Source organism: Olea europaea, chromosome 20, assembly GCF_002742605.1.
Source record: "Olea europaea var. sylvestris chromosome 20, O_europaea_v1, whole genome shotgun sequence".
NCBI classification, from domain to species: domain Eukaryota; kingdom Viridiplantae; phylum Streptophyta; class Magnoliopsida; order Lamiales; family Oleaceae; genus Olea; species Olea europaea.
The window spans coordinates 15,445,918-15,465,909 of NC_036256.1; the positions used below are offsets into that span (position 1 = coordinate 15,445,918).

At 32.5% G+C, this 19,992-nt stretch overlaps 2 protein-coding genes across 6 annotated transcripts; one reads left to right on the top strand and one right to left on the bottom strand.

The window, feature by feature from the left end:
* The first annotated feature begins 4,756 nt into the window (after positions 1-4,756).
* LOC111369788 (ethylene-responsive transcription factor-like protein At4g13040) lies at positions 4,757-10,356 on the top strand. 3 transcript variants are annotated; one of them, XM_022991431.1, is made up of 7 exons: positions 4,757-5,067; positions 6,162-6,220; positions 6,413-6,543; positions 7,967-8,051; positions 8,964-9,138; positions 9,600-9,721; positions 10,012-10,356. In XM_022991431.1, exons 2-7 carry the CDS (start codon positions 6,178-6,180, stop codon positions 10,125-10,127), a joined length of 672 nt encoding a protein of 223 aa, XP_022847199.1. In that variant the 5' UTR covers positions 4,757-5,067; positions 6,162-6,177; the 3' UTR covers positions 10,128-10,356. The 3 variants fall into 3 exon arrangements, with proteins under 3 accessions (XP_022847199.1, XP_022847201.1, XP_022847200.1); XM_022991433.1 differs by lacking the exon at positions 4,757-5,067 and adding an exon at positions 5,213-5,420; XM_022991432.1 differs by lacking the exon at positions 4,757-5,067 and adding an exon at positions 5,213-5,407.
* Positions 10,357-13,106: 2,750 nt separating this feature from the next.
* Positions 13,107-16,679, bottom strand: LOC111369789 (dolichol-phosphate mannose synthase subunit 3-like). Of its 3 annotated transcripts, none has more exons than XM_022991434.1 (4): positions 16,607-16,679; positions 13,938-14,114; positions 13,722-13,829; positions 13,107-13,463 (listed from the first exon to the last, which is right to left on the bottom strand). In XM_022991434.1, the coding sequence occupies exons 2-4, from the start codon at positions 14,037-14,039 to the stop codon at positions 13,404-13,406; spliced, it is 270 nt and encodes an 89-aa protein (XP_022847202.1). In that variant the 5' UTR covers positions 14,040-14,114; positions 16,607-16,679; the 3' UTR covers positions 13,107-13,403. The 3 variants fall into 3 exon arrangements, with proteins under 3 accessions (XP_022847202.1, XP_022847205.1, XP_022847204.1); XM_022991437.1 differs by having other exon boundaries at positions 13,938-14,082; positions 16,607-16,669; XM_022991436.1 differs by having other exon boundaries at positions 16,594-16,669.
* Positions 16,680-19,992: the final 3,313 nt, after the last annotated feature.

Consider the following 19,992-nt stretch of genomic DNA (forward strand, 5'->3'; position numbering starts at 1 on the left):
ACTCGAATGACTTGGAAAGAGCAAACGAAAATGCTTCCTGTCGTAATAGTTTGAAGATGGTATACAATCATGAGAACAAAAATGTTCTCATAGTTTCTTTTAAGGGAGATCGAACCCACTTGATTACCTATTATGATCATCCTACATATGTCAGATGCATGTTTGGTGGTCGTGGATGGTCGAATCATTATTTTTAGCAAAAATGATAAAAGTGTCGTTTTATTTTAACTGAAACGATATGCGTGTAATTTTAGTTATGATTTAAACTAAAACGATATCAACGTCGTCAAAATTGTGTTGAAACGATATTTATATCGTTATGTATCAAAATCACAAATAAAGTAACGACATTCATATCGTTTTAGTACAAATTTGACGAGTTAAGTAGTTAGCCATTGATGTATTGAACATGATACAATCCTTTAAGAGTATGATATATAACTCGAAGAGAAAATGAAGGGTAATGTGAAAGCACGTACCAAATAAAATTTGATTTCTCCATCTCTTTTTATTTGGTTTTAAGTGGCAAAGCTAATGGCTAGAGGAGTATTATTAGATATTGGTTGTATTTTAAACTAAACTTCATATTTATCGAGTGTCCAAGAATTGCTCGAGTAAATTCATGAATGAAAGAGGGTGCATCTTAAAATCGGATGTGTACACTCAATCCGTTTAAGAATTACTCATCCTTTCAAACTTGGGTCGGGCATTTAATTATAAAAGGTAAAAACTCAATTAGTATTAATTATTGTTATTATAACACATACTATGAAAATTTTACATACAAATTTCATTTTTTTTATATTTTTTATTTATTTATCAATATAACATCAATAATTAAATAGCTAGCTTTCTATGTCAAATATGTCACAACATTGGCACAACCTTTCAACATTATATAGGAAGCCACGTCAAAATTCCTAAGTGCAATATGTTCTGACACAGTGAATCTTGATCTTATCAAAACAAAAACAATTAAGAACAAAGATTGTACAGTTAATAAGTACTTAATTGCTCCAAAAGGGATAGCAGAAATATTCACCCACAGGAACTTCCAATATAAAATGCATCTCCCTTAATATCACAGCAAAACTGTTCTTCACTGACAGAAAATTGGGGACATAAATTCCCATTAAAAGGAATAACCCAATATACATGTGATGCTATTATGAGATATTTCTCAAGACCACTTGGTTCAAATGCCACACTGATGGTCGCTAGGATTTGCCCATCGAATGCCAAATAAAAATGAGGAAATAATTAAATATAACAAAAAAGAAGATGCTGCAAGTTTTGATTACCCACTCAACCAAATGAGTTTTCAAGGGAATAATATGTAGATTTTGGAGTTCCATGAAGGAAAAGAAGATGAAGAGAAGGAAAGGAAAGGAGAATATTTGCATAGAGAGATCGACCTGTGGAAGGAATGGAAGTCAATATTGAATTAGGGCTAAATGGAAATTGAAAGGATAAAAGGAGATTTCAAGTAGGGTTCAATGGAAATTGAAATGAGTATAAGGGCAATAATGACCTTTTGTATACAAGGTCATTTTAGTCCTGTACAAATTATATTTTTCATATTTTATAACTTTAGGCCTTTTAACTAAGAAACATAGTTGTTGATCTTTTTAAACTAATGTTCAATTTGACTCGGCCTTTTAAATCGATTCCCCATAAAAATAGTGTTAAGCCCAACCAACCTAAAACTCTGCACAAGCCCAATCAACTGAATCGAAAAGTCAAAAAATTGTGGTGGCCAAAAATATAATGTATGATATTGCCACATTACCTACTTAGATGGTGGCCATAGTTTTATTTTTAATTACCGCCAAGTTATTTGTTTTTCAACTCATAGCCCTTGTTTGAGCCTCATTCTTTAGGAAAAAAAAATATTTTTTTAAATAGTATTCTGATATTATTTCAACTATATATTTTTTAATAAAATAAGTTCGGAGAGAATCTTTATTTTATTTGATTAATTTTTTTAAAATAGGGGGTATGTTTGACTCTCCAACTCACTATTCTTACTTTATAATACTTATATTTAATAAATTACATATTTCAATACTCCACTTTTTAAATTATTCAAATAATGTTTTAATTTATTGACCATTGACATATAAAAATATATATTAAATAAAAAATGAGGAAAAACCAATAAATGTTTCTTGAAATACAAAATGAACAACTAAAATAAATAGTATTATTGGATTGAATAAAAAAATTATTATCTAAATTTAAATATGATATCTTAAAATACTCTGAATACTCAACTTTGGTATTTGTTTTAGATCGATGCTCATGTTGAGACGCGAACGACAAGATTTGTCAATGGTTCAATTTTGACATTATTAATCGAAACATAGTCAAAGTAAATTTTGGTCTCTATATATGAGTAATTAATTCCAAATCCTTACAAATTGCATCTGGCAGTCAATTTCACATTTAAGTATTTCATAAACTCTTAGTATTTCCGCTATTTTATTTGTACATAATTTATTTACAGATTGATGTACAGAGAAAGAGAGAAAAACAGCTTGGAAGAGGGTGAGAGAGAAAAAAAAAATGAGATAATGAAGTAAGTTAAATTTTAATATAATGTCATATCATTAATCTATATATTAATCTGTATATATTATGTACATGTAGCGTTACTCTATAAATTTTGAGATGTAATGTATCTTAATTTTTTATTAAGATAACTATAGTGAATACATTTGTTTTAATATTTGAAAATGTATTTATTTTGGAATATTATTACTAATGATAATAATATTATAGAAGAATATCAAGATATTCATTGTTCATTTTAGTTATTGTATACAAGCAAAACATGTAATTGTTTTTGTTTACCAAATGCTCAAATGTTGATTTTGAGACATACAAGAATGTAAAAATATAGACCCTGTTTGATCTCCATTATTTCCTCATTAAAATGAAAAATATGACCGTTATCCATCACATCAAACCAACATATTTGACTTTTTATCTCTTGTGTGAGGTCCATAACGACCATATTTTTCATTTTTATTTTTACAATAGTGTGGCTCAAACGGGGTATAATTTGTCAAATATTTATCTAATTCTTTCTTTGGTATACTCTTAAAAGTACATTAATATAAAACTAAGCCAAGAAAACCGTTTTTGGACCTATTTATATATTTTTTCTCAAAATGATCTGTCCAAATAGAAGAGGTTTTGAAAAAGTTGACCAAAAGTAATTTCATACGGAAAAATAATAATAATAATAAATAAAAAAGAGCCTGAAAACTTGATAGGTCTCTGAACATAGATTGATTCACAAATGGCCCCAAAACACGTTTTTTTTTTTTTTTAAAATAAAATTTCATCACTCTCTTTTCTGATACATTTTCCGTTAGTCGTCACCTTCACGCCTTGAGGCGTAATTAACCAATCTGCTTATTTGGAAACTGAAAAGGAAAAGCTCGTAGATTATAAGTCGGTCGTCTACCTACCACATGGTCCAAACAAACATACGCGTGTTATTTTTTTAATCGAAAAAATGTGTTTATTTGGTCTTTATAACTTTGAAACATTTTTTCTTTTCAATTTCATAACTTAATTATATAATATATTTCTCATTAATGGTTATATTCATGTCCGTCAATTCAAACTATCATATTTGAAACTCAAAAATTGAAGCGACTTCATAAGCTAGAAGATATCTATCCACATAAGCAAGCATATAAATTACTTTTAAAAACGTCTCTAGTAACTATTGATCTCAATTTTTGCGTGGGTGAAATGGTCGACATATCTGACTGCACTCATGTCCAAGTAGATTGGCTTTACACACTTGGACAAACCGTTAGAAGCATGTGGCCTTTACCTGTGGTAGAGAAGGCGGCTGCGAACACTCTAACAGTCAAGTCATTCAATGGAACGAGTATATTTGGCGACGAACACTCTGACGATCGAATGACGTCAGCCACGATAGTATATGGTCACCGAGTATTTACAGGATGATAGAAATGGTAGAGAGTTATCTTACTTTGAGTGTGCAAAATTGTATTACCTTTTGAATAGTATTAAGTGTGAGTTTTTATAGTAGAATAAGAGAAATCGTCACAAGATACACGTGGTCTCATCCTGATGGTCGAAGTGTACCCTCCTATACGTCATTCCATCAATCATATGCTAATTAGCATTTAATGTTATCTAAAATGTGGTCACCCTAGAGTTTAGGTCGGACCTATGAATTACAGACTGATAATTAACATTTTTGGAATTGTAGAGATATCATATCAATCGATCGTGAATAATCTTATACAAAAAAGCTCTTGAAAGAGGTGAGGTAAGAGATGCTTTCCATCAACAAGGAGGTTAATTGCCTCGAATTTCCTTTTTGCAACAAGCGCAATACCTCACCTCCACTATGGAAGGTCGACCTTTACATGATACCTCGACAAAAGCAATACATCATCTCAACTAACTTATGTATGACTTCACCTCAAGCTGGTCGGATGGTGACATGAAGTGTGAACCGATTGAACTTGTTAGTTGAATTCCACGTGACGATGATATGGAACCTCATCATAAAAGGCGTAACATTCACTTTTTACCTTATTATGGTGGATAAATAAAAAATGTTTTATTGTACTTGATGTAAGGAATAAATATGCTCGCTAATAATTATTTAAAACTTGAAAATGGCATTATAGTAAATTTGTTTGCACTCAAGATACCTAGGATCCACAATATTTTGAAGTTTGAACGGAAGGCCGATCCCGTCCTTCAATTCCTTAGCTAAAATACTAAGATTAGAAGCATTGTATACGTTGCCCTTCTCTTATTCAACCATTCTCTCTCTACACCGATTGTCACCCAAAACCACCACCCTCCCCACATAATGACAGTGAAAATAATGCAAAAGGTGGTAGATGAAAGTGTAAATCTTCTCCCTCTGTATTCTCACCACCTTACCTTCATAATCCACTGATCAAAACCACCCAACCCCCACAATTCTCTTCGTTGATTTTTCTCCTCGAACTCCACGAACCAAATCTTAGCATAATTTCTCTTGTCTTTTTGCGTTGTGATTTCCAGGTATTTTCAAGAAAAGTCCAACTCTTCGTACTGACATTCGTGATATTGGGCGTTCATACAATTTTTTCTTTTTTGGTTGACTTTTAGTCTTGGATTATTAATTGTACAAGTTGGCATGTGGGTTTTAGGGGTTGGGCATTTGTTTTTATCATGATTAACAGTGTGTTTCTCGTGTCGGCGATTTTGGGGTTTTCTTGATTTTCCTCTTTCGTTTGTGGGTTTTCTTGGAAAAGGATCTGTTTTGGGCATTTATGAAGATTTCTTTCGATTCTATTTCCACGAGTTGATGGCTGTTTTGGCAAATTACACCTGTTGCTTGTCAGAATTTTTGCATCTTTCAGTTATGTATAAGGGTTTGTCACCTTTGATTTTCTGGAAAAAGATGTGAAATTTATTATCTATGCATGATATTCCGTTACAAGATGAATAAATGATAGTATAATCTTAGTTTCTGGGCAATACTTTCGGAAATTATAAGATTATATTGGTTTCAAACAGGATTATTCTCGACTTCTGAATGTTCTATCAGTCTTTTTGTGCTCCGGGATGAGTCTTGTGACTAATTTGAGGGCGTAAAAATTGAGTCAATAGAAGATCTTATTGCACTTTTTCTTTAGTCAATGGAGTCTTTGAAAACGCTATTAACTAAGTAAACTATCGCTATAATTTTACGGAGTCTGCCGTTATGTTATGAATAGTATGCTGGCTTTAATATCCCGTAATTTCTCCACAATTTTTTGTACAATGGTATATGCTATACGAAACTTTAGCGAAACCCAGGCATTCGACTGACATGAAACTAATTGTATACATTTAAAATGATAAAGTGCTGAAATTTTTAAACTTACAATATAATTCAGTCATCTAATATTCATTGTCTAGAAATTAATATATATCACTTTATTCATATATTCTTTGTTGTTTCCTGCCTCTGAATGGCTTCTAAAAGCTGCATTAGGTTCTGGATTTCTGTCACTCAACAGTCCATGACATTTTGTTTCTTTCTTTGTATATTTTTAATGGTGAAGTGTTATTCTGATCTTTTCTTTTTGAAATTACGAGGCGATTAGTTAACTTACTCCGTTGCTTATTAGGATTACCGGAACAGCCATGGTGAGCATTCGAAGGCGCAGACTCTTAGGACTTTGCTCTGGTACACAAATTAAATTGTATTTGGTTAATGATTAAGAATATTACACCAATAAGCTTGCGTTTGACCATCAAAAATTTTGTACTGGTCTTCTTGGAGAATTCTATATGAATAATGATCTTCTTTTTTCTGTCTTATCATTGGCCTGTTTAAGACCTCTTAGCTTCAATGATATTCCTTCATACGATTGTGTAGGGCAAAATTGTTTCCTGGATCCTCTTCCCAAGTCCTCTGAGAATGGACATAGTTCTGAAAGCTGTGTGGATAACACCAAACCAATCAGTGTTCGTCCCGTTCCTTTAAAAGATATTGACCTACCAAAGGACGTAAGTGCTTCTCTTTCTTCCTGTGCATCACTATGTTATGTTAACGTGGTTCTCTATGCTGTCTATTTCATGATTATTTGGCGTGCGTCAAATGTGGGACCATCATATTTTAAAGTTTGAACTGAATTAGCTCATAACTAAATATACCAAATGTTTCATAATAGCGTTGATTTCTCGTGAACATTGACTCATGTTATAATCATTCAAGACCAGAGTTTTCACTTTTCTAAATCCTGAAGTATCTGTAAGAAGAAATTAAGAGTGGGTGTTTGTTGCCATACTAAAATAAACCTGTTAAGTATCTCTATAAATGTCAATCTCCACTTTGTCCTATGAAAAAACCACTGCAATATGAATGCTATAAACTTGGAATTCTCCCCACTCTCATGTGCTTCAGAGACTAGATGCCAGTTTTTCAAGGATGGGCAGTAAGAAAGACATTTTGCCTCAAGCTTGATCGGCTGTGCTAGTAAGGGTGAATGTGGAGGATCTTCTTGGTCTAAACTTAAGTCATCTCAAGTGGTTCTGTTTTGGAGGTTATAGATCCATTGTAGTTTCTTCCAACTTAATAGAATTTTTGAATTGTGCTTTCTATTATTAATTTGGCTTAGCTTATTGTAAAATTATTTAGTTTTCTACACTTACGATTCAGTGATTTGGCTTTATAGTGGAAAGATCAATTCTCTTGTTAAATAATTCTTGAATTTCAAGTCTCCGGTGGCTTGTGAAGATGTTATTTCAGTCTATGAGAAGGTTAAACAATTAGAGAGGCCTGAATATTTTACCTGACGAATAACCTGTCTTATGCACCAAACCATTCCCATTTAGCTTTATCTTTGACTTCAACAACATTATAATTCTATTCTTACAAGCAGACAGCATACCTAACAAGAAAGAGGACTAGTTTCATGTACATTTCATCTGTAACAAATTTTATTTTATTTTTCTGATAGGTCATCTGTAACAAAAAATTCAATCAGTTAATTATACTTTTTTATATAAAGAATTTCTCCATGCAGGGGTTGTCTGGGAGGTCTACAGTAATATTCCTAGTCAATAATGGTTTTACCTTTTTGTGCCTTTTCTTCCACGTAAATAGTCTCTTCTAGAAAATAAGAAAGCTACATATGATGATTAGCCAAGTTTTGTTAATTTGTGTTGGTCATTAGAATATTTCCTTTCTTGATTATCTGGAATTCAATTGGAAGAGAGCGTACTGTGGTCCATGAAACGTTTTGCACATGAACACGTCTCTCCATCATATATTATTACTATTTTGGGTTCTCTATTAGTTTATAATATCTATTTTGCTATGTCTGCATTTAATTCTGTATTTTACACCTAAACTCTCATAGTCTATTTGTAGTCCTCAAATGATATATATTGAGTGAATTTTTTCCTTTGGATTTTTATTGTTGGTCAGAAAACTGCCTCTGAAATTGGCCCCAGTTTGTCAAAAGTTTCTGCTTCTAGTCCATTGAAAGAGGAGTCTTTCCAGCCATTTCCAGGTTTATTCTCATTCATCTTCACATGTTCTTTTAAGCCTTTGACTTCTTGTCATGTCGTGATAGTCTGCCTATTCTACTGGGTACCTCAATATGTGTAATATGTTTATATTTATACATAATATTGATCTTTTGCTATTGGAGATTGGAACATAGTTCTCTGATGCATAATCTATGTATGCGCCTAAATTCTTATAATGTTGTGCTGATGATGCAAAAACTCAATAGATCTCAAAGATACTTAGAAATACAAATGGCCTGAATGTTACACAATATTGGTGTGAAAAGAAGGTAGAAGTTTGGCTATGAAACGAGTTATGGAATAATAACTATAACTCTGCTTGGTTCTTGTTTCCTATGTATGCATTCCTAAAAGGTGAACTTAAATAGCCAATGGGAAATTATATTTGATTTTCAGGAATATATGGAACTGGCTGAGCCTTCTATTTTGTTTGCCTGAACCGTCAGACGGCTCCTATTTACTAATTAGTGATCAATGTGTAAAAGCTTGTTCCAAATTCATACTTAAAAATCTCGCATGTTACCCACCTGTAAAAGTGAGTTGGTCAAGAAAATTATTTCAGTGGTACAAAAAAAATAATAATAATAATAAAAGTAAAAAAAATAAATTTAAAACTACCAATTGGTGGACAAATATTGCATTTACCAGTAGACACGGTATATTTTATCGAGCTCGTGTTATGTAAAATTCTTGCATCAGTTGGGACAAGTGATTTTTTATTTTCATCCAATGTTCTCGTGTGTACAATTAATCTTTTAAGTTTTTATAAACCAAGGTGTTTCTTCATTTTTGAAATACTTATCAGTGAAGGCGTCGTGATAGAATACCTTTATATATTTATATTTTTACTGGTTTTTTCTGTTGATCTCACTCACTCATTACCATTATTTCAGAGTTCAAACGCAGAAAGCGACACAGGAGGAAGCATGTTGAAAACCAAGAACAATGTATCATGAGAGGCGTCTATTTCAAGAACATGAAATGGCAAGCTGCAATAAAAGTTGACAAGAAACAAATCCACTTGGGAACTGTTGGCTCCCAAGAAGAGGCTGCCCGATTGTATGACAGGTATTATTTCTGACTGCAGAAGTTATCTTACTGGTTACTGTTACAGACAAACAATTTCTCTTCTTTTTCGCNATTGTATGACAGGTATTATTTCTGACTGCAGAAGTTATCTTACTGGTTACTGTTACAGACAAACAATTTCTCTTCTTTTTCGCAAACCTGAAATCTACCGGTTCCCTCACAACCGATGATATCTTATGAAAATTTTGCCCCTCCCCAAAAAAATCTTGATCATTACCACGTTTTAAATGCATTTCACCAGTTTGTTCTCTCATACTATGACGCTGTTTAAATAATGTTTCGCTTCAGTGAACTACTGTTTTGTCCTATTGTTGTTAAGATGATCATTTCTCTATCTTTTAGTAAGAACAATTATGTGCTTGGTGTGCAAAATTTGAAGTCTTTTTATAATAAAGTAAAATTAGAAATCTGATCTCAAGATGAGATTTTCATATTTTCAGGGCTGCATTCATGTGTGGGAGGGAGCCCAACTTTGAACTATCAGAGGAGGAGAAGCAAGAACTTATGAAATTTAAGTGGGAAGAATTTTTAGCCTTAACTCGTTCAGCAATTACTAGCAAGAGTAAGCTCATAGACATGTAAATTTCTTTCATTATTTCTAGGTATTTCAACCTTTGATTGTGATTCAAAAGAGTAAGCTCATAGACATGTAAATTTCTTTCATTATTTCTAGGTATTTCAACCTTTGATTGTGATTCAAAAGAGTAAGCTCATAGACATGTAAATTTCTTTCATTATTTCTAGGTATTTCAACCTTTGATTGTGATTCAAAAGAGTAAGCTCATAGACATGTAAATTTCTTTCATTATTTCTAGGTATGTCAACCTTTGATTGTGATATTTGAATCTGCAGAAAGCCAAAGAAGAACAGGGCCAGGTTTACGCGGAAAACTGCAGAACAATAGCTGGGATGGTGAACAAGGACGTATTGGTTTCTCAGCATCGGAAGATGACCCTTTAGTCACTTGATTTTTTTCCCATGAATATATATATTTAGCTTGACAAGTGTGTTTATCAATTCAACCTCTCATTTTCATTCGTTTCCTAGTATATAAGAGCCCCTATTAGGGCAGATGATGTGGCATTTTATGATAGATACTGAATTATCAGATTCGGTTCAATAAACCGGCACCTCCACACCACCACCACCATTAACGGGGGATAAAAGTCGGAATCACAGTGAAAAAGTCATTTATAATTGCAGAAAAAGCAACGGCAAATCTTCATTTTTATGCGTCTGTTTTACTGTATGTGCACTGAAAACAATCCCCTGCCTTGTTAATAATCTCTTGTTCCATATGGCACATCCCAGAATTCCATTTGCTTTCTTAAGATGTGTTCTGGGTTTCCCTGCAATTCCTTCAAATAAAAGATTTCTTTTGACATTTCCTTCAACAGAGGTGCACTTCTTTGGCAATATGAATGAACAATCTCAAAAGAAATTTATGTATTTGACATTTGGCAATGAGATCGTCAGGGATCAGGGCTTTAGAGTTTGAATTAGTTGATTTCATAAGCAAGGTTGAATTGAATCCTTTGAGGCAATTTGGGTATATGCATTCCGTCAGAGTTTCAACACTTCGAATGTATCTCATTTATTCGTTTACAGCATAAAGTATATTCTTTTTTTGTTTGTTTGTTTGTTTTTGTTTTTGTTTTTGTATTTTTTTTTCAAATTCCTAAATCAAAAAATGGATATCTAACAGAGTCTCTGATTTCTGCTAAATTTTGGGGATGTTTGGAGTGCAAAATCAAATGTAGGGACGAAACTGATATTGTTGAAAAAAGTTGGGGACCTACACTATAATTTACCACAAATCCTTATTACTTGTTCGGTAGTGATTTTTGAAAATTGATTTTTTGATCGTTAGAAAAAAAGTGGGAGCTACTTATGAGAGAAGAAGTTAAAAATTACTGTTGAAATAGTGAAATAACGATTAAAAAAAAAACCCCCAAACGAGGCCTATATTATCCTGTGCTATACTGTCCATGCAGTTGATGTTCTGGAAAAGTTGTCAGGGTCACTTGAATCAGCATGGATATCATGAACCCTAAAAGCCCAGAAACAAGATATTCGATTGAAGAAGCAATCTTTAATTGCATGGATACAACAAATTCATTACAAATTGACAACGACAGTGAAAGTTCACAAACAAGAAAATTTTGCGGAGATATTGAAGACGAAATTGATAGATCAGAGACAGAAATATTTTCCGGAGATTGAAGAAATTTCCATCAGCACCATGGCTCTAGCTAAGAAACAGGAAATTTTTCGGTAGAGACTGAAGAAATTGAAACGGGTTTCAGTTTGTTCAAGAACTTTGATATAATTCGCGAACCGCCAGACGATCTCGTTTCTTCAAGTACCTGAAAGATTGCAGTAGGGTTCATGCTCTAGGGCAAACAAGAATGGAATTTGTTAAAGGAAAAACTCCCAAATTCTATTTTTGTAAGAGTTTATGAATCCAGGGTTGACCTTATGAGGTTGCCATACTAAGTCCACCTTATACTCGATATCACTATGGCTTATTCTTTTTTGACATCATTTTTCCTAGAAATTATCCCTTCCAACCTCCACGAATTTATTATCATTCTTATTGTTTTGATTTGAATCCGAATCTTCGTCCCAAAGGAAAAGTTCATCTAAGCATTTTAAAGACACGATAACAACGTATAATACATGAATTATGTGCATGTACAAGAACACAATGGAACCCTAAACAGTCTAATTCTTCACGTGCTATATGCAATTCAAGGGGTGATCAAGTGTGCAAAACCCTACTCGATCGATGAATGAGAACCATCAAGATACATCAAGAAAGCTTTCCAGTTGACTTGTGGAATCATGATTAGATTGCTGCAGGAACCTCCCAAGAACTTTGAAGATTTTGTTAAGGAACAGGGCTGATTCAATTCTGATGAAATTTAGGCAAGAATTTGATGGTATTAAGGATCAGCCTAGGATTATTGATTTGTTTACTGATCTTTAAAAATCTTTGGAGAGGAATGGAACTTCTTGTGTCGATCATCTTTGTTTCTTGAAATCAAGAAAGGGGAATCATGCAGTCGGAGAGAACAAAAATGAGGGCTGCTTGTTCAAGATTGTGCGAAGGTTGAAGAACCTAATCAACTAAACTGAAGCATTAGTTCGAGAAATGTGTTTAGGATTTTTAGCTCAAACACAGCATCCAAGTATTGGTTAATTTTTCCATGTAATTCTTGATTCATCTATTGAGCTATGTATCCTGTTTCAACAGTTTCTTTAGCCCTGTTAGATTTAATTTTTTTAAAAAAAATTAAGTAGATTTTGATAAAAGTTGATTAAACGTGTGATTAAAAGTCGATAAAAGTTGTGCATCCCATAAAATATTTACTTTTAACTTAAATTAGTGTAGAATATGGCAAAGTTTGGTCGGAGTAGTGAAGTATGCTTCTTCTATTGTGTGAAAAAGGGAAGAGGCAGAGAATTTTCTTCCGATAACTTAAAACCTTTTTCATGTTCTGAAAATCGTGAACAAACTGGTCCAGAAATTTGGGGGTTTTGGGAGATATTATGGTAAGTTTAGCATACACAATAATATTCAGTTTCTAGGAAGAATGTTAGGTACTTTTCACCTATTTTGGGGAATGCAGTATTTTTTAACTTTGCACCTTTCTTTAGTGTTACTGTGTAAATTTGTCCACATCCATAATGTGAGAAATGTCCTTGCAGATCATCTCCTCAACTATGTCCACACAAGAGTCCAACCAATTCTCCACACACCCTTTACACACTTTGCCAGGTCTACATTGCCAAATTCCCCCAAAACGTTGAAAGAAATATCCAAATTCTCTACTCCAGCCAAAGATTTCACTCCATAAAAAATCCCCCAAGAAATAATGGACATAATAGTAATTTTATCTAACTAAACCATGCAATGTAGAGCCAAACTCGAAAATGAGCACGACTGACATAGAAGAAACTTAGTTGATTAAAGTACCGGATCTTATCTAAAATGTAAAAACCAATGCAGTTAAGCAATCAATTTGTATAGGATGTACAAGCGTCAATACTACTTTGCTTCTCCGTTACAAGAAAGTGAAACAATATATCTCAGAATTCAAGATTGTGAACTCAAAACACTTATTTTCTCGAGTCAGGACACCTTGTTAAATGCTCAATCGAGGAAATTCTTTCGCTGTGAATACCACCAATAAGCACCATCACTAATCTTCCCTTGCATTATATGAGATCAATGTATCAAATCAATCTGAACCAACATCTACCCCTTTTGTCTTCAGGAAATCCTTGGCTTCAATAATATCCTACAACGTTAAATGAACCGTTAAATCTATTCAAACTAATCCAGGTGGAGTTGGGGGAGTAAGTAACGGACATCAAACTTTTGGCTTTTGCAAGGTCAACCTTGCTAAATCTCCATAGGCCCAAGTTCCCCAATTTTTAATGAAGGCTTTTCCCCACCCTCACCAGCTAAAGCAAATGAATTATTCTATCTCGAAACATCATAATCAACATGTAGTAAAAGATTTAGAAAGAATTTAAGATAAAGGTATGATAGGTACCTGTTGCAACAGGATTGCCTCTTGTGGGCAAGTTGGAAATTGCATCAGACCAATTCCAACCATAAATAGGCCATAACAACCAAGCGTTATGATAGAGTAGAGAGGCAGCTGAGAGAGAGAACACGAGTAAGCAGCAGCCCAAAAGCAACAGTAAGTGAGGGTACGGAATCAAGTTTATGTGAATAGACCAATTAAAAGAACAAGTGGGAAGCTCACCAACCAAGTATAACTATCTGGGATCACTGATATCTGCAATAGGCTAATCCAGATGGCCGATAGAGCCACCAGCAAAGCCATAATCTTCACAATATGCTTCATTTCATCTGGCACCAAAAGAAGCTTTCTTCACCTCAATTTTATCCTGAAGTAAGATAAATTTCTCCTTTTTTGACACTGCGGCAAGCATGTTCAAATGTACATCAACAACGCAATTAGCCATGCATGTATAAATGCCTTTACAGATAAAAAGGTGGAGATTTGTAAAGACCAAAGAGAACATTTCAAATTTAATGCATCATTTTCCTAAAATGAAATGAAGAGAACAAATTCTCATCTTCACAAGAAGATGCATTAATTATCACAATTCAAATCTAAATCATAACGAGTCTTTCAGAAGAAAATGACCACTGACCTACTGCTTTTAGTTAGTTATTCACATCAATACCCTTAATATGAAACATATTCCATTTCTCAAAAAGCATCTGCAAATTGAAGAACCCAACATGAAACAATTCTCAAGTTTATAGTTGCAAAACTGGTCTCAGGCTTCAAAATCTGTTTAAACAGCACCAACTACCTTGTGTAAAAAAGGCTAATAGCATATGAGAAAAAGCTATGATTGAGATATTAAATAAGTAAATAAATTATTCCATTATAAGTATTGTACAGTATTCAAATCTAAATTTGTGGAAGATAGACTGTGAACAAAGACAAATAAATCCATATTCCAGTTTAAAAACAAAATTAGAAAAAGAGAGAAAGCAAAGTGAAAAGTAATGTTTTCAGCTTTTAAATATATATATATATAATTGTTAATAACTGCTTAAATTAATCTTATAAAAGAAAAAAAGGATTTGATTGGTGTTGGGGATGCGAAGTTAGAAGCAAATATATGTATTTTCATCAGATAGTATATATCTTATAACTGAAGTCAATGCCCTTCTGCAGCATCTCAAACATTATGTGGCACATTTCAAATTCACCAGTATTATGAACCAAAATTATATGCTGGGGGATTAAATGTAATAACAATGTAATGGGGACATGCAAATAAACAACAGTAGAACAATAGAGAGCATAAAATAGAGAAAATGAAAAACTTAATTGATGGGAAAAGTCAAATGATAGAATAGGAGTTGAACACATCAGATATACATCATAAAAAACAGTTAACCTCCAATTTAAGTTTAGAGCCACCACATAAAACAATTAGTAACAAACAATGAAGGGGGGAAAAAGGACTTTATCAAGGCAAAAAAGATGAAAATAAAGAAAAGTTGATGTCACCAAAAAGGCGATATCACAAAACCATTTCACCCACCAATTCTCAACTAAAATGTCAATTGAACTCAAAGCCCTTGTGCAAAACACAAATATCATGTGGCATGGATCAAAATCACCAGCATTATGAATGAATTCATAATATCGAGGGTTTGAAACGTATTTAACATGCACAAAATGCAGAATCAAAATTAAAAAAATGGTGGGAGAAGACATAGCATTTCGGAAATTCGTTTAAGTTAAGATAAATCTTTACGATAGCGCTCTTGTTAAGATTTGTTAGAAGAATTAAAACAACCCTTTCTAGAACCAAATACAAACTACTCTAAACACAATACATTGTAACATAGAGATGAAAGGCCTTTTTATTATCAAGACATCAATATGCTAATTTTAAATCAACATGCATATTTTAATTAATTTTACCAATAAACTTTTATACAATAGATAAGAAGAACACAATACTGAGCATAAATCAGAGAAGTAGAGAGAACAACAAAAAATCAAACCCAATACTACCACAAACCAGCAGAGTAGAACAACACTGGAAACCCCCAAGAAACCTGAAAATCCCCCATCAATTGAGCCTCGAGAATTCAAGAGTCTTGTGCAAAAGAAGAAGAATGGTCTATACTTCACCAAACGTTAAGTGAAGTAATCTAACAGTCAATAGTCACTAACTCCTACATATGCAACAAACGCTAAAACGACGGAGTTCTGCAGCGCTTACTATTGACATGACACAAAGCGATTTTGACCAACACACTCAATAACAAGAACAAAAAAAAGCAGCTGAAGCAATAAAATCCAAGAACACGTCATTCAACCTCACCATTCCGGGGACGAATACAAAACACAGAGGCATTCACAAAGGGCACATGAATCATACTTGCCTCTAGCTCATGGTCAATTCTACTGCCATCAGAAGGGATACGTATGTTAATTATTTCAGTGCCCAGATGGAACTCAAAGCCCTTGCGCAATGTCCCAAACATCATATGGCAGTTCTAATTCATCCAAATGAGGCATTTCTAAAAGAACGTGTCTGTATATTGGCAGGAAAAAATTGTGATTGGGCACTTAATTGAGGACCAGAATCACACGCAACTGAAGGACAAGACAAGAAAAACAAATAATTTATGCATAATAAGGAATTGAACATGACAATAATTGAATTCAATTCAGCGTCCACCCACAACAAAAACTACATCTATATATTCCCGGATTTCAACGAAACTAAAAGAAACGAATATATCCATTCAAAACCGTTAAAAAAAATAAAAAATCTATTATTCCTATGAGTGAAATAAAATAAAACAGAAGTAACAGCACATATCATATGAATAAGCAAAATGAAAATCCGATTACATACCAATAAAATTTACCTTACTGTTAAATCCAACCTAGATTTGAGTTTGCTGGATTTTGTAGGTGTTATCCTCAAAAAGTGAAGGTTTTGTTGGTTAATGAATATTAGGGCTACTAATAAGGGTCCATCGAAAAGGGTAAATTGCAGATGCGGTACCAACCAATAGTGACTTTTTCATTTTCAACCTCAACAATTTTTTTTTTGTCGTTAAGCTCCTCATCTTTCAGTGACAGATCCTCACAAACAGTTTTTGTTCAAAAACACCATTATGTAGGAAAAGACAAAAATATCCACAACTATAAAACATGCAAAAAAGGAAAAAAAAAAAAATGAAGAGAGAGAGAGAGAGAGAATAAAATAAAGTTGTTATATTCACACCTCATTTTTTATAAACACATCATATTTTATTTATAATTATATTAAAGGTCATTAACATTTATTCATTGTCACATATTTCTTTTTTTTTTAAACACATTTTTTTTTTTAACATTTCATTTATAAGAAAATTTTGTTCTTAATTATGATTTTCATTAAAAAAATATTGTTAATATACCTTTAGATGAGGGTCAAATACTTAATCGCATTTTTACAGTATTATGTAATGGACAAATGAATATTTTTTACTCCATGTTAAAAGAAATTTTAAAGAGAAATCATAATCAGTAACAGTTTATATTAATTTCAAAATAATATATGATGAAAAAATTTTGAGACATAATATGATAATTTATAAAGATTATGAATATTTCATACAATTAAAATGTAGTATAATTATAAAAAATTGTGGTGTAAATATATTTAGTCATAAAATAATAAAAACAAAAGTTTGGGGAAAAAATGTCACACTCCTTTACCCACAGGCCCTATAAGGACCGGGTTAATTATATAAATGGCCACTAAAGCTTAACCCAAGTTATTATTTAATGATTGTAGCTTATCCCGTTTGATTCCCATTAATTTTCATTCCATTTTTCTCTCTACTATTTTCAATCTCACAATATTTCATAAAATAATCTTTAAAAACTCATTTTTAACCACACATTCTCTCAAGAAGATAATTTTATACGTAAATCAAAACTTTTTTCTACTTTTTAACTACACATTTTCCAAAAAATCACTATTACAAAATATATTCTCCCAAAAAATGAAGCTCAAACAAACCTTTGGAATTGTGGAATTTGTAAAATGCGATTTGCTAACTTGACAATGGTAAACTATAAAATCTTGTCATGTTATTCAATAAGCCACGAGTGAATTTTTGACCGAATGAATTAGCAACGTTAAGAAGAGTGATAAATGAGCAACATGGAGAATAGTTGAGTAACCAATAGAATATATTTCAAAGTACACTTATTAAGTAATAGTTCAAGTTAGGGGTGTAAGCGGTCCAATTTTACCGATTTTTGACAAATTTTCAAACCAAATCGTTTAAATCGATTTGAAAAAGAAATTCAAACCTAAACCAAACCATTTTGAACGATTTGAAAAAAAACTCAAACCTAAACCTAACGGTTTGGTCCAGTTTTAAACCGTCAGTTTCACCATATATTTTTTTGCCCGTCTACTTTTATGTTATTAATTCATTGAATTCAATATATATTTATATCTTACTAGCAATAAATCTAAATCAAATTAAGCCCCTGTTTGAACCAAATTTTTGGGACAAAAAAATGAAAATTTAGACCGTTATCCTACAAGTTCAGCCGCCTTTGTTGACCTGATATTTCATGTGTGGAACCCAACTTCCTCTCCAACGGTTAATTTTCTCATTATGATGATATGAAAAATATGACTCAAACAGAACTAAATATATTTACTATAAATTTAAATACCAACTAAATCAAAGTGAAATCACAATAAACTAAAACATAATTTTTTTCATTTTTGTTTACATTTTTTAGGTTAATGACGATACAATAATATTACAATACATGTCTACTAAACTAGATATAAAGTCAAAAAATATAATGATGTACAATAAGACCTCGTGATCATCATATCTGAAAAAATGATACTGGTTAACAAAGAAAATAACCAACCATAATAATAAAATAATTGTTTATAATATCTAAACATAACAATTACACAAGTATACATTTGTATGATGTTACGAAACGCATTTAATTTCAAATTCGTACCTTAGTTTGCTCTAAAGAAATTATTGCTCTGAAATTTTATTTGTAGCAAACATTATTACTGAAGGTCTAAGATCTCTGTCTTCGATTTAGTATGATGGAGTTTAACTTTGAAGAGGCGTGAAAAATCTGAAAAAGAAGTATGTGGTGTTGATGGCTCACGATTGTATTGGATGTTGGCTGAAGTTCATTTAAATTCTAAAGAGAAAAATGGCTTTTGATAGATTATGTTAGTCTTGAGATTATTAGATATAAATTATGATTATTGGATAATAACAATATATCTGTATTAGAAAATTAAAAATTGACAAAAATACCCACAAATGACAAAACTATTGAATTTTAAATATTTTGATGAATTTTCAAAAAATTTCATTTTTTATTTTTATATATTTTTTCGCCGGTCCGATTTGATTTTAAACTACAGTTAAAATTCTCAAACCTAAACCAAATCATTTTAACCGGTTTGGTTTGGGTCAAAACCATTTCGTTGATCAGGTCCATGTGGCACCAAATCCACGACTTGTAAAATGCGATTTCGATTCGATTTTTCAGTTTGACGATTTTTGTTTACAGTCCTAGTTTCAATTACTGTAGATTGACCAAGCTTGTCCGAGGCTCTATAAAAATGGGGACCCAGGTGTAGAGATGCAAATTATCGGCTCTCAAATGAGGTGGAGGTTTCCGGATTTATAAATAATAATAATAATAAATAAAATAAAATAACTAACCTAAAACTATCTCGAATGTTATTTTTATATTTTATATTCTACAACGTAAATGGTATATGAATAATTAAATGGATAAATGCTGATATTTTAATCCTTGTCCCAACTTGACTCTAAAATATTCCCAATGAGACCGGAATGCAAACAGGGAGGGCAACCCGCTCTCATTGCCACCCTTTTGTTTGTTGGTAGAAAATACTAATTCTTGAACCTTTAATCTCAATTGAAACAAATAATTCTTAATCACTTAAGAGAGAGAGAATTGATAAAGTAATTGTTCGACTAAAAAGAGATAAAACAATGTATTCAACCTGCGTATATCAGCTGCTACTCGAGAATTCTTCGAACTCTTGCACACGGTGCACATTATTCATCTATTCGTGTTAGAGCTTTGGTTGAAAAAACCGAAGGATCAAACCCCAAATTATTATAGTAAAACTGGTACATCCTGTGGGCCGAGCCTAATTCAATGTAGCCTTAGAGCTCAGTCCACGCAGGGCTTTGGGTGGGGTTCGGGTGTGTCTGCCCAAGCCGAAGCC

Bases quoted from the DNA above. Each gene is read 5' to 3' on its own strand.
- LOC111369788 (XM_022991431.1), top strand. From the start codon at position 6,178: ATGGTGAGCATTCGAAGGCGCAGACTCTTAGGACTTTGCTCTG. The intron at 8,052-8,963 runs GTTTATTCTCAT...CCATTATTTCAG, and splicing joins GTCTTTCCAGCCATTTCCAG to AGTTCAAACGCAGAAAGCGA. The intron at 9,722-10,011 runs GTAAGCTCATAG...TTGAATCTGCAG, and splicing joins TTCAGCAATTACTAGCAAGA to AAAGCCAAAGAAGAACAGGG.
- LOC111369789 (XM_022991434.1), bottom strand. From the start codon at position 14,039: ATGAAGCATATTGTGAAGATTATGGCTTTGCTGGTGGCTCTATCGGCC. The intron at 13,830-13,937 runs GTGAGCTTCCCA...TCTCTCTCTCAG, and splicing joins CAGATAGTTATACTTGGTTG to CTGCCTCTCTACTCTATCAT. The intron at 13,464-13,721 runs GTACCTATCATA...TTAACGTTGTAG, and splicing joins AGGCAATCCTGTTGCAACAG to GATATTATTGAAGCCAAGGA.